Source organism: Anomaloglossus baeobatrachus, chromosome 3 (genome assembly GCF_048569485.1).
Source record: "Anomaloglossus baeobatrachus isolate aAnoBae1 chromosome 3, aAnoBae1.hap1, whole genome shotgun sequence".
Classification (NCBI taxonomy): Eukaryota; Metazoa; Chordata; class Amphibia; order Anura; family Aromobatidae; genus Anomaloglossus; species Anomaloglossus baeobatrachus.
The window spans coordinates 416,479,400-416,493,113 of NC_134355.1; the positions used below are offsets into that span (position 1 = coordinate 416,479,400).

Genomic DNA, 13,714 nt, shown 5'->3' on the forward strand with positions numbered 1-13,714 from the left:
GCATGGCACTACTTCTGTGCATATGTGCATTGTCTCCTTTTTAAATCTGGTAATTACTCCTTATAATTCCACCATATGTGTATGAACTCAGACATTGCAGGCATGTGGCTCTAAAAGAAGATATTTTTTATCTGTTTTAAGATTTGAAAAAAAATAAAAAGCTAACAGTGCAGTGTGTCATTAAAGTAGGCAGCTTGTTGCCATCAGTTACTGTAACTCCCATCACCCATAGCCATATGTACATGTTGATATCACTTTGACATTATTAACCCCTTCAGCCCCCAGGCATTTTGCGTTATTCCGTCTTTTTCCCCCTCTCTTTCTTCCGAGAGCCGTAACTTTTTTATTTTTCCGTCAATCTTGCTACATAAGGGATTGTTTTTTGCGAGACGAGTTGTAGTTTTAAATGGAGCCATCAGTTTTACCTTATAGTGTACTGGAAAACGGCAAAAAAATTCCAAGTGCGGAAAAATTGCAAAAAAAATGTGATCGCACAATAGTTTTGGGATATTTTATTCATCATGTTCACTATATGGTAAAACTGATGTCTCAGTGTGATGCCTGAGGTCGGTGTGAGTTTGTAGACACTAAATATGTATAGGTTTGTTTTTATCCATGGAGTTAAAAAAAATTCACAACCATGTCCAAAAACAGTGGCGCACGTTTTGCGCCATTTTCCGAAACTCGTAGCGTTCTCATTTTTCTGGATCTATGGCTCATTGACGGCTAATTTTTTGCGTCTCAAGCTAACATTTTTACCTGTACCATTTTTGCGCAGCTATGTTTTGATCGCCTGTTATTGCATTTTGCGCAAAATTTGCGGCAACCAAAAAACGTAATTCTGGCATTTGGATTTTTTTGCTGTTACGCCATTTACCAATCAGATTAATTGATTTTATATTTTAATAGATTGGCAATTTCTGAATGCGGTGATACCAAATATGTGTATATTTTTTTATTTTTTTAACCCTTTAATTTCCAATGGGGTGAAAGGAGGGTGATTTGAACTTTTAGGGTTTTTTTTATTTTTTTTATTTTTTAAAACCTTTTTTTACTTTTTTTATTTTACTAGTCCCCCTAGGGGGCTATAGCGATCAGCAATCTGATTGCTCTGCTATATCTCCAGATCACAGCTACAGAGATGAGATCTGCAGATATGCTGCTTTACTTTCAATGCTGGCAGTATTCCGGCATTGAGAGTAAATGAGTCCTGTTAGCTACAGGCGTCATCACATGACCCTGTGCTACCACGGCAACCACCGGAAGTCACATGATCATGTCATGTGATCATGTCACGTGACTTCCATGGGGGCGGGGTAAGTCAGCATAATGGCGTGGCGCATATACATCTCACTGCCAGATTTTGGCACCGAGATGTAAACGATTCCACCCGCGACTAGTAGGCACACATGTCAGCTGTTGAAAACAGCTGATATGTGCGCAGATCGCTGCGGCCTGCCCACGGCAGGGAGCGGGGATTAACCGCACACGATCCATGACATACCCAGTACGTCATGGGTCATTAAAGAGTTAATGCTCTCTGCGTTATAACTCATTTAGACATGGACTTTTCTCTTATGAGTACTATCGATGGTTTTCATGAATTGCCCTGCTATCTGTGATAATCTATGCCCAATAATCTCATGCCAAATTTTTTCTTCAGACCAAGTGTTCTGCAAAAAAAGCATAGAGATTTCATCTGATATTGATCAAAATGACAGCTCAAACATAACCATGCAAGTCTATAGAACCATGAAAAAATGAACAGCATTTGGATGCCATCTGTGTGTCGTCCATTTTTCTCAGACTGTTTGATAAGAGAAGCCCAAGAAACTTTCATCTGTGGGTTTTTTTCAATTAAGAAAAACTGAAGAATAGTGGTGGAAAAAATGAACACACTTGCCAAACTGGTGAAACTCTGACAAAAAAAACCAATGATGAACACTGAACTTTTTTGCACATGAAAAAATTGCACTACTAAGTCCTTAGTGCTAAAAAGAGGTGGGATATAGCCTTGTGAAACTTTATAGTTTCAAACACCTTTTCAGGACAATTGGAGGCAATTGAGATTGGCCTTCATTTAGTGGAACATTTGGAAGGTTTGGATGTTGTCAGGGGCATAACTACAATAAGTGCAGGGGTTGAACTCGCACCTTGGCCTAGGCACATAGGGGACCCTAAAAGTCCTTTTGGCTATAGGTAAAGACCAATGCAATTAAAGGCTTGCAATAACCCCATTGGAGCTTTTTCATAATAATAATAATAATAATAATCTTTATTTCTATAGCGCCAACATATTCCGCAGCGCTTTACAATTCAGGAGGAACATATACATATCATATACATAAACATATACAAACAAGTAACAATTATAGAGGATACAATATTTAAAAGGAAAAATGGCAACCCTGCTCGTGAGAGCTTATAATCTACAATGAGATGGGGGGAGGGGCAAGGTACAAGTGTTTATTTAAAATGACAATCCAGCCAGCTCATGGGGGATAGATGATGGCTTCCTGGACCAGTTGGCCAGAACCTTGAGATGCATTTGGGTGCCATGGAGTTTGACGTGGGGTTATGTTCTGAGAAGTTGTAGAGGGATTAGGTGAAATTAGTTTGGCTAGGGAGTGTGATAGGCCACCCTAAAAAGATGCGTTTTTAGGGTGCGTCTGAAGCTGAGTAAGTTGTGATTTGTCCTAACTTCTTGGGGTAGAGCGTTCGAGAGGTTTGGTGCAGCTCGGAAGAAGTCTTGGATTCGGGAGTGGGAGGTTCGAATTAGTGTGGATGTTAGTCGAAAGTCATTTGCAGAGCGTAGAGAACGGGTGGGATGATAGACAGAGAGGAGGGTGGAGATGTAGGGGGGTGCCACACTGTGGAGAGCTTTGTGGGTGAGAACAAGCAGTTTGAATTGGATCCTGTGATATATGGGCAGCCAGTGCAATGACTGGCACAGAGCAGAGGCATCCGAGTAGCGGTTGGCCAGGTAGGTGACCCTGGCTGCTGCATTAAGGATGGACTGTAGATGGGAGAGTCTAGTTAGGGGGAGACCAATTAATTTTCATTGGGGCTCATGAATGTCAAGTTAAACCTCTGGATGTTGTTCCTATAATGCAAAGCTCAATGTGTAGCTGTATGAAAGCCATTTTAACTGTGTTTTAACCTGAATTGTTGCATGCATTTCCATATTATGTTTGTGAAGGCTCAGCAAAGCTATTTTTTTAAATACCAAAGTAATTACCCATTATATAGATTATATGCAGTTTGTGCACAAAGTCACTCACTTGGTTTAAAAGTAACTGAAAAAAAACAAAAAAAATAAAATAAAATAAAATAAAAGTTTTAAAAACAGATTGCTTTGAGTTTCACATATTGGAATAGTTAGTAGCATAAATATTAGATACGAATGTTTTTAGCCAAGGTTACATGCATATCTTTTTACCTTCACATGACCAAAATCACATGTTCAAACAATGAATTAGATTTATGTGACATATTTAGTTTTAAGCCCGCTTTACAAGCTACAATATATCTTACCATGTGTCGGCGGGGTCACATCGTAAGTGACGCACATCAGGCATCGTAAGGTACATTGTAGTGTGTGATAGGTACATGCGATTGCGATTGAATATTAAAACGTTCATCGCGTGCACGTCATTCAATTCCTAAAAATTGAACGTCAGATTGTTCATCATACCCAGGTAATACCCTATTGGCCGGCTGCCACGTGACGTCGATGTGATGCCGAATGTCCCTCCCACTCTAGGAAGTGGACGTTCGCCGCCCACATCGAGGTCGTATGGACGGGTAAGTACGTGTGACGGGGGTTAATCGTTTGTGAGGCACATTCAACAAATTGAACGTGCTGCACATACGATGGGGGCGGTTACCATTGCATATGATATCGTATGCGAAATCACAACATGTAAAGCAGGCTTTAGAGTGCAATGTTGTGGTTGTATGAATTTGAAAGTATTATCAACTTTGACTTTATAATAATCAGAGGTAATATGTACTGAACAAATATCTTATTTTTGTTATTTTAGTGAGCCAAGGAGGTGTACCAACAGCTACAGACATGTGTCCAGATCCTGGAATACCAGATAATGGGAAAAGAACTGGCTTTGATTTTAGGTGAGGTCATATTTCAAGCTCTAAGAATAATGGCATCATAATAGTTAAGTTGATATAAAAATCTTTGTAAAAAATGTATCTAATTTTCTTTCAAGAATATAAGTAAATTTATAATACATATTCCATCAATACTACACCAAGAGAACCAATGACTGAAAATGCCAACACATTATTATTGCTGAATGTATTCACTTTCAGTTGTAGAGATTTATTATTTTACTTCAAACTATTGATATTTTTTCAAAGATTTCCTTGACACTGACCTGTCCTTTTACATTCCTTATTGATGAGAATCACTTACAAGATAATTTCTCTATGGTAATAAACACTCAATTGCCAAGTAAATTATTTTGTTCCACTCATTTTTCCTCATGAGTTGCCTAACATTTCTGTCTTTTTCATATTCTCGGTGAAAAGTCCTTAGTGATTTTAACATTTTATTTATATATCTTTAACCTTGGACAAATATTCCTAAAAAAAGGCTTTCCCTTTATTTCTACATCTCTTGGTTTAATAATAGAGCTGAGATGCACAATACTAGTATGTATACACAGCTTAGAATGCATTTCAATGTATCCTTACATATTTAAGGTATGCCAGATAATTTTGCAAAAGCTTATGCTGCCTTTGAATATGTAGAACGTCAAAAAGTATACACTACTTTAATATTTTAATATGTCAAGAAAATTCTTGCCTGTTTTTGCAAAAAAAAAAAATTACCAATAACATAAAAGTGTGTGTGTGTGTGTGTGTGTGTGTGTACACCATGGTGGTGGGTGGCTGGACAGTGTCTATCTTTTTTTAACTGATGGAAAAATAAAGCAAAGGTTTTAATATACTATCTGTGGATGCTAGTTTCTTCTAATATGGATTGCAATTACCAGATACCTGAAGTGGCCTTGTTCATCTATACAAACAATTATATGCAAGTACAAACAAGATGGGAATGTCCATCCATCATACTGCTCAAGAAGGAGACGGGTTCTGTGCACCAGAGATGAATGTGCTTTGGTCAGGCTTGTGCATATCAACCCAAGAACAAAAGCAAAAGACCTTGGTTAGATTGTGTCATTATCCACAGTAAAACGAGTATCATCATGTGCTGAAAGACCACGCTGCCAGGAAGAAGCTATTACTCCAAAAGAAACATAGAAAAAGCCAAATTAATGTCTGCAAATGCACACAGGACCAAACACCATAATTTTTGGAGACATGTCCTGTGGTCTGACAAAACTAAATTTGAACTCTTGGCCAATAATGGCAATCGCTACATTTGCTGGAAAAAGGGAGAAGCTTTGATGCTTAAGAAATTCATTCCAACTCTGAAACACGGCGGTGGCAGCATCATGTTGTGCGTTTGTTTTGCTGCAGGAGGGACTGGTGCACTTCACAAAACAGATGGCATCATGAGGAAAGAAGACTATGTGGCAATACTGAAGTAACATCACAAAACATCAGCCAGAAACTTAAAGCTTGGGCGGAAATGGGTCTTCCAAATGGACAATGACCAGAAGCATACTGCCAAAGTTGTTACAAAGTTGCTTAAAGGTACCGTCACACTAAGCAACGCTCCAGCGATCCCACCAGCAACCTGACCTGGCAGGGATCGCTGGAGCATCGCTACACTGGTTGCTGGTGAGCTGTCAAACAGGCAGATCTCACCAGCAACCAGTGACCAGCCCCCAGCCAGCAGTGACGCATGGAAGCGATGCTGCACTTGGTAACTAAGGTAAATATTGGGTAACCAACCCGATATTTACCTTGGTTACCAGCGCACACCGCTTATTGTTAGCTCCCTGCACTCCTAACCAGAGTACACATCCGGTTAATTACCCGATGTGTAGTCTGGCTATGTGTGCAGGGAGCCGGCACTGACAGCGTGAGAGCAGCGGACGCTGGTAACGAAGGTAAATATTGGGTAACCAAGGAAAGGGCTTCTTGGTTACCTGATATTTATATTGGTTACCAGCGTCCGCAGAAGACGGCTCCCTGCTCACTGCACATTCAGTTGTTGCTCTCTCGCTGTCACAAACAGCGATGTGTGCTTCACAGCGGGAGAGCAACAACTAAAAAATGGTCCAGGACATTCAGCAACAACCAGAAACCTCACAGCAGGGGCCAGGTTGCTGCTGGATGTCCCACACAGCAACATCGCTAGCAACATCGCTGTTGCGTCACAAAAGTTGTGCCTCAGCAGCGCTGTTGCTAGCGATGTTGCTTAGTGAGACGGGGCCTTTAGCATAACAAAGCCAATGTTTTGGACTGGCTATCACAAAGGCCTGATCTCAATCCTATTGAAATTCATGGGCAAAGCTGAAAAGGGCGGTGCGAGCAAGGCGACCTACAAACAAGGCTTAGCAATTACACCAGTTACGTCAGGAGGAATGAGCCCAAATTCCTACCAACTATTGTGAGAAGCTTGTGGAAGGATATCCAAAACATTTGACCCAAGTCATACAGGTTAAGGACAATGGTACCAAATACTAATGAATTGTATGTAAACTTTTGACTTTGCAGAAAATAATAAAAAAATGCATTGAGACATTGTCTCTCTAGCGCATTATTCTGGTATTTGGCAAATATAAATCATGTTGGTAATCCTAGTTGATCAAAAACAGGAAAGGTTTAATCTAATTTCATGTCAGATAGTGAGAAAAACATGCATATGTGTCTTTTTTGATAGTGTATATAATATTTGTCCTTTTTTATTGAGGAATATGATTCCTTGTCTTCTGTCTGTTAGTGGGAAAAGTATGTGAACCTTTAAAGAGATCATGCATGATAAAGTACAGGTATGGTCATAATGGTGCTGTTATAGTGATTTAATAGATACCTTTGGTTAAGATATTTGTAGCCTTGTTTTTATTGCATCATCATTAGAAATTTTGAATTTCCGTGCATTGGGGTGGGACTGTAAACCGGGATGGTAGGTAAGGCCTCGGCTCTTCCATGGCCTCTCTGCTGTCTTTGTTCTATGTGTGGAATTTGCACAGATTCACCTTCTAGCATTCTTAAAAAATGGCAACTCTAGCCATGTATGCACAGATTTAGTTCTCAGCTCGTCATTGAGCTGAGATTTAAATCTGGGCATTTGCTGCCACTGGCAAACGTTTTCTGAAGACTGACAAAAGATCATTCTGCACATGTGCCACCACTAGCGACATTTTCCTGAAGACTGCTAGAAGATTATCTGTGCAAACACACCCTATGGCTAGGATGGTGCCAGCACAAAATTTAAAACAAGAGGATAAAGATACCAAAGACAGCATAGGGCTGTGAAATAATCAAAGACCCTACCTACAGTCCCGCACTAATGCATTGAAACTCAAAACTTCTAATGATGTTTTAAGAAAAACCAGATTAGAGATTTTTTACCAAAGGTATCTATTCAATAAGTATGACAGTGCCCTTATGGCCATATCAATACTTTATCATGTATGATCCTGATCAAAGATTATTTTTAAAAGTTGCAGACAATTTGAACACCAAATTCGATTCTGACATTTACAATCAATGTGATTAACCCCTTCAGCCCCCGGGCACTTTCCGTTTTTGCGTTTTTGTTTTTTGCTCCCCTTCTTCCGAGAGGCGTAACTTTTTTATTTTTCCATCAATCTTGCCATATGAGGGCTTGTTTTTTGCGGGACGAGTTGTACTTTTAAATGAAACCATAAGTTTTACCATATAGTGTACTGGAAAACAGCAAAAAAATTCCAAGTGCGGAAAAATTGCAAAAAAAGTGGGATTGTACAATAGTTTTTGGGATATTTTATTCACCGTGTTCACTATATGGTAAAACTGATGTGTGGGTATGATGCCTCAGGTCGGTGCGAGTTTGTAGACACCAAACATGTATAGGTTTACTTTTATCTAAGGGGTTAAAAAAAATTCACAAGCTTGTCCAAAAAATGTGGCGCACGTTTTGCGCCATTTTCCAAAACCCGTAGCGTTCTCATTTTTCAGGATCTGAGGTTCAGTGATGGCTTATTTTTTGCGTCTCGACCTGACGTTCTTAACGGTACCATTTTTGCGCAGATGCTAAGTTTTGATCGCCTGTTATTGCATTTTGCGCAAAATTTGCGGCAACCAAAAAACGTAATTTTGGCGTTTGGAATTTTTTTTGCCGCTACGCCGTTTACTGATCAGATTCATTGATTTTATATTTTGATAGATCGGGCATTTCTGAACGCGGCGATACCAAATATGTGTGTATTTTTTATTTTTTTAACCCCTTAATTTTCAATGGGGTGAAAGGGGGGTGATTTGAACTTTTAGGTTTTTTTATTTTTTTTTAATTTTTTAAAACTTTTTTTTTTACTTTTTTTTTTATTTTACTAGTCCCCCTAGGGGGCTATTGCGATCAGCAATCCGATCGCTCTGCACTATCTGCAGATCTCAGCTACAGAGCTGAGAACTGCAGATTTGCTGCTTCACTTTCAATGCCGGCTGTATTCCGGCATTGAGAGGAAGTGACTCATGTTAGCTACAGGCGTCATCACATGACCCTGTGCTACCATGGCAGCCGCCGAAAGTCACGTGATCATGTCACGTGACTTCCGGTGGGGGCGGGGTAAGTCACTGTCATGGCGGCGCCCATGTACATATCGCTGCCAAGACTTTGGCAGCGAAATGTAAGGGGTTAATGGCCGCGGGTGGAAGCGATTCCACCCGCGGCTAGCAGGCACACATATCAGCTGTTGATAACAGCTGATATGTGCGCCGATCGCCGCCGCCCGCCGGCGGCAGGGGGCGGGGCTTACCGGCACACGATCCATGACGTATCTAGTACGTCATGGGTCGTTAAGGGGTTAAAGTCAGGTGAAAATGAGTGATCTGTTTTTCTTAAAGAACACGAGTTATGAAAGGCTCATCGTCATGTCACACATTTGTGGAAGTTCATCATGGCATGGAAAATGGAGATTTCTAAATGCCTCAGAATAACAGTTGTTAATGTTCATCAGGGTGGAAAATGACTTCTAAAGATAAAGTTTTATGTCAAATTCATGCAGAAATATGAAAATTTTGAAAAATGTAAAAACTTTCAAGGACAGCTGCATGTGTTGTTAGATCATTCTCTGTATTAATAATACTCTCCTTATGGTTCTTATGATATGTATACAGTAAGTTTTTGCAAGAATTTTTTTTTCAAAATAGTACATTTGAAAATACTGATTATCACCTTTATGATATACAGTAATTACTTACTTATTATGGTTATCAAAATTGAGGGGATCATAGGCCTTTAAAAAAGAATTAAACAAATAATTTTTTTAAAACATTTGCGTAGGTCCCCCCCATTTTTGATAGCTTCTTTGCCTTCGCTTTGCCTTCCAGCTTATCCCAAACCATTTATTTTGATTTGAGGCCATGTGATTGTGGTGCTCATATCATCTAATACAGCACTTCATCTGTCTCATTCTTTGTCACATAGCCCTTACATAGCTTGGAAATGTTTTGGCTCAATGTCCCAGTGCAACACAAATGATCCTCCAACAAAGTGGAAACCAACTGGGAAGTCTTTGTTGAAGTTTGTGGTAGACTTGAATTTGAAATAAAACACCAGTAGTGTCACCATCAAAGCACCCACCATACTGCCAAGCCTCTTCCTCAATGCGTCACAGTTAATAGTACACAGATAGAAACTATCTACTCACTCTTACAGCATTTGGTAAAACAACATTTTTGACTCATCATTTGCTTGGCCTAAGCAAGCCTCTTCTTGTTTGTGGCTCTCAGTAGTGGCTTCCTTGCAGAAATTCTACCATAAAGGCATGCTTTTAAACATCTCTTTTAATATTTGATGTTGAGATCTTTTGCCACTTGATGTTTATGCATCATTCATGAGGGCTGTTTTCTGAACTGCTGTAATTTGTGTTTTCTTATGGAAGTGACTGTTATGAACCTATCCTTTGCAGTTAGAGAAAATTCTTGGTCTTCTGCTTCTGCGGTGATTTTCATGAGAGCCAATTCAATTAAAGTGATTGATTGTTTTCCTTCCTGCACTAGAGGATAGCTTTAAGGTTCCAGAAATTTTCAAGATTGACTGACCTTCATGTTTTAATGTATTGGACTGTCATTTCTGTTTTCATAGTTAAATAGTTCTTGCAATATTCTGGCTTAGAAGAGTTGTGGAACAGAGCTCAGAACTGTAAGGAACTGTCACTAAAAAAGCTGTGTTAATCCAAAAGACTTTTTGATGGCCAAGGGATTCAAAATCTGTTTTTCATAGTCATTCCGTTTTAGAAAATCCAAGACTAAATAGATAGCAATTGTGATCTTTAGTCATCTACGATTATTTTCCTTCTTCTCAAAACCAAAAGGTGATTTTTGGTCCTGAAAAATGAGAATAATCTCTGAAATGCGTAGCTGAATAATGATCACAATTCCTCTCCATTTGTTTTTGGATGTTCTTGAACCACAGCTCGGCATTTAATTCTTTCCTTGAACTACACCTATCATTCCACCGGCCATTGGTACACCTTTATACAGTAGTTCTGATTTTCACAACTACTACAGGTGAGCCTTCCTGATCCCTTCATATTGGTACTCTACTTGAGTAAGACCCAATTTGCACTTTTTGTCTCCCACAATTTGTTTTCATGTTTTTTTTTTCAACACATTAATTGTGACTAGAGATGAGCGAATCAGTCATGGTTCGGCTCGAATTCGGTTCGTCGAACGGAGGTCTCGTTCGAGTTCAGTTCGTCGAACGTTAGACGAACCGAACTCGAACCGCATAGAAAACAATGGCAGGCAATCACAAACATATAAAAACACCTAGAAAACACCCTCAAAGGTGTCCAAAAGGTGACAAACAACTCACAACACAACACAAACACATGGGAAAGTGACAAGGACATATACTCATGCTTAGGCTTCCAATCTGGATAAATTGCCTGAGCTTGCCACGTATGCCTTGGGGATCTTGTCGTGTCCTGCAGCCAGCGTTCTCTCGGAACCTGTCTTCAGTGCTGCTTGGGGTCTGCTGGCAGATAAGCACACGTGTCTGTCCACTGACAATGTGGACATGGCTCTCAGAGGACTTTTCTTCCCCTGGCTCAGCCAGGGGAGCTGAAAGGCACGCATATTTTTGAGAGTGCTTCATGCAAAGCATCTTTTTATTTTTCAAAAGGGGGGTCAACTGATGCCAGTCAAGTGGAGTGTGTGTGGCCCAATTAGTGGCAACAAGGGAGACTGTGGTTGGAGTCCCCTCGCTGTGTTTAAAAAAGAACCAAGATGAACAAGTCATGGCTCTAAGAGGACTTTTCTTCCCCTGGCTCAGCCAGGGGAGCTGAAAGGCACGCGTATTTTTGAGAGTGCTTCATGCAAAGCATCTCTTTCATCTTGAAAATGGGGGTCAACTGATGCCAGTCAAGTGGCGTGTGTGTGGCCCAATTAGTGGAAACGAGGGAGACTGTGGTTGGAGTCCCCTCGCTGTTTTACATGCTTTTCGAAGGGCATGACATGCCTAAGAGGTTGAGTTTCAGCATCTGCAACTTGTTGGCTTTACACCCTTTTGAGACGAAGGATTTTCGAGACCTTATGCCCATTGCAGTGCCCCAAGAGCCGATGGCCATTCGCCACTACTTCTCCAAGTAAGGCGTGACCGCACTACCACAGCAGCTCGAACACAACATCACCGATTCCTCGAGAAACTCTGTGTGTGACAGGGTGCATTTCACCACAGATACTTGGACCAGTAAGCATGGACAGGGGAGTTACATGTTGCTGACTGGGCACTGGGTAACTATGGTGAGAGATGGAGAAGGGTCTGCTGTACAAGTCTTGCTGTCCCCACGGGTTGTATCAATTCTTCCCCTGTATGTAGAAGTTAATACACTGCTTCTGCCTCCTCAACCTCGTGTGGGTCCTTCACCTTGGCCCAAACCCTGTGTGGTCAGGGCACCCTTCCTTGTAACTGTGCACAAGGAAAACCACACACCTCCTCCTTACTATGCTGGCAGCAGAGCTCAATGCCATCATGCGGTCAAATGCTTACTTTGAAATGTATGGGAAATGTGAGTCACACCGCTGAGAAGTTGTGGACGGTTAGCTCTGGAGACCAAGTTTCATCAATGGTTGTCTCCACTCAACCAGCAGCCAGGGAAGGCCCGGTGTGACAATGATGCAAACATGGGTGCGTCCCTTCGCCGTGACAATGTGTCACACGTGGCTTGTGTGGCTCACGTGTTGAATCTAATTCTCCAGCAATTTTTAAAACACCATCCCCATCATCATGGCCTTGTGCAGCGGGTACGCTCGCTATGTGCTCACTTCCATCGTTCGCACACAGCAGCTCAACAACTTTCGTCGCTCCAGAAGTCTTTAGGTCTGGTGGTTAAACGCCTGAAATGCGATGTGCCAACATGCAGGAATTTGAATCTGCACATGTTGCAGCGTTTGTGGCAGCACCACCGAACCCTTCTGCAATACGTTATGACTAGAGTTGAGCGCGGTTCGTGGTTCTCCAGTTCGCGGCTCGAGTGATTTTGGGGGCTGTTCTAGATCGAACTAGAACTCGAGCTTTTTTGCAAAAGCTCGATAGTTCTAGATACGTTCGAGAATTGTTCTAGCAGCAAAAAACCCAGCTAATTCCTAGCTGGTTTTCTGCTGTAATAGTGTAAGTCACTCTGTGACTCACACTATTATGACATTTCAGTGTATAGTGTGCGGGAATAGCGCATTCAGATCACTGCTGTTTGGATAATGGCGATTTTTTTTTTCCTTGTCTTCCTTCCCTAAGCGCGCGCGTGTAGTGGGGAGGGCCAGCATGTCAGCCAATCCCAGACACACACACAGCTAAGTGGACTTTTAGCCAGAGAAGCAACGGCATGTGTGATAGGATGTCCATGTCACATGTCCCTGCATTATAAAACCGGACATTTTCCTCCAGCACGCCATTATCTGCCTTCTGCGTCCTTGGTGTCAGACATCACTGGCGCAGCTCCTATCGCCGATACAGCTGTATATGCTCCATAAACAGCGCTGGACAGCATAGGGATAGCACTTTCTATCAGTCCTTTTAAGGGCTCATACCGGCAGGGTCAGAGCCATAGGTGACAGGTCCTGAAAACAGAGTTTAACAGCTACACAAGATGACAGCGTCTGTGTAGCTAAGGTCAGGGATTTCCTCACTGCATTTCCCCATTAGGAGGGATAGAGAAAGGCAGGCTTCCTTTCCTCTACCCAGAGACCCACAACCCTGCCACTGTACCCTCCTGCCCTTTGCACACTCCAACTCATTGTTACTAAGCCATTATGCTAGCAAACACTGAGTGAACTTAGTGGCATCCTAAACGTGGCTATTAGAATTCTGTTTGTCCCAGTAGTGCACAGATATTTGCAGCACGTCTGCCTGCATTGCACACTCAAACTCATTGTAGCTAAGCCATTATACTAGCAAACACTGAGTGAACCTAGTGGAATAATAAACGTGGCTATTGGACTTCTGTATAGTCCCACTAGTGCAAAGATATTTGCAGCATGTCTGCCTGCAGTGCACACTCAAACTCATTGTTACTAAGCCATTATACTAGCAAACACTGAGTGAACCTAGTGGCATCCTAAACGTGGCTATTAGACT

The 13,714-nt window shown here is 41.3% G+C and overlaps 1 protein-coding gene across 2 annotated transcripts in view; it reads left to right on the plus strand.

Annotated features, from left to right (window-relative positions):
* Positions 1-13,714, plus strand: part of CSMD1 (CUB and Sushi multiple domains 1) — a 2,926,925-nt gene that overhangs the window by 1,786,978 nt on the left and 1,126,233 nt on the right. For both annotated transcript variants that reach the window (XM_075340315.1, XM_075340314.1), the window contains exon 8: positions 4,044-4,131. In XM_075340315.1, coding sequence (XP_075196430.1) covers positions 4,044-4,131 — 88 coding nt within the window. The remainder of the gene's footprint in view (positions 1-4,043; positions 4,132-13,714) is intronic.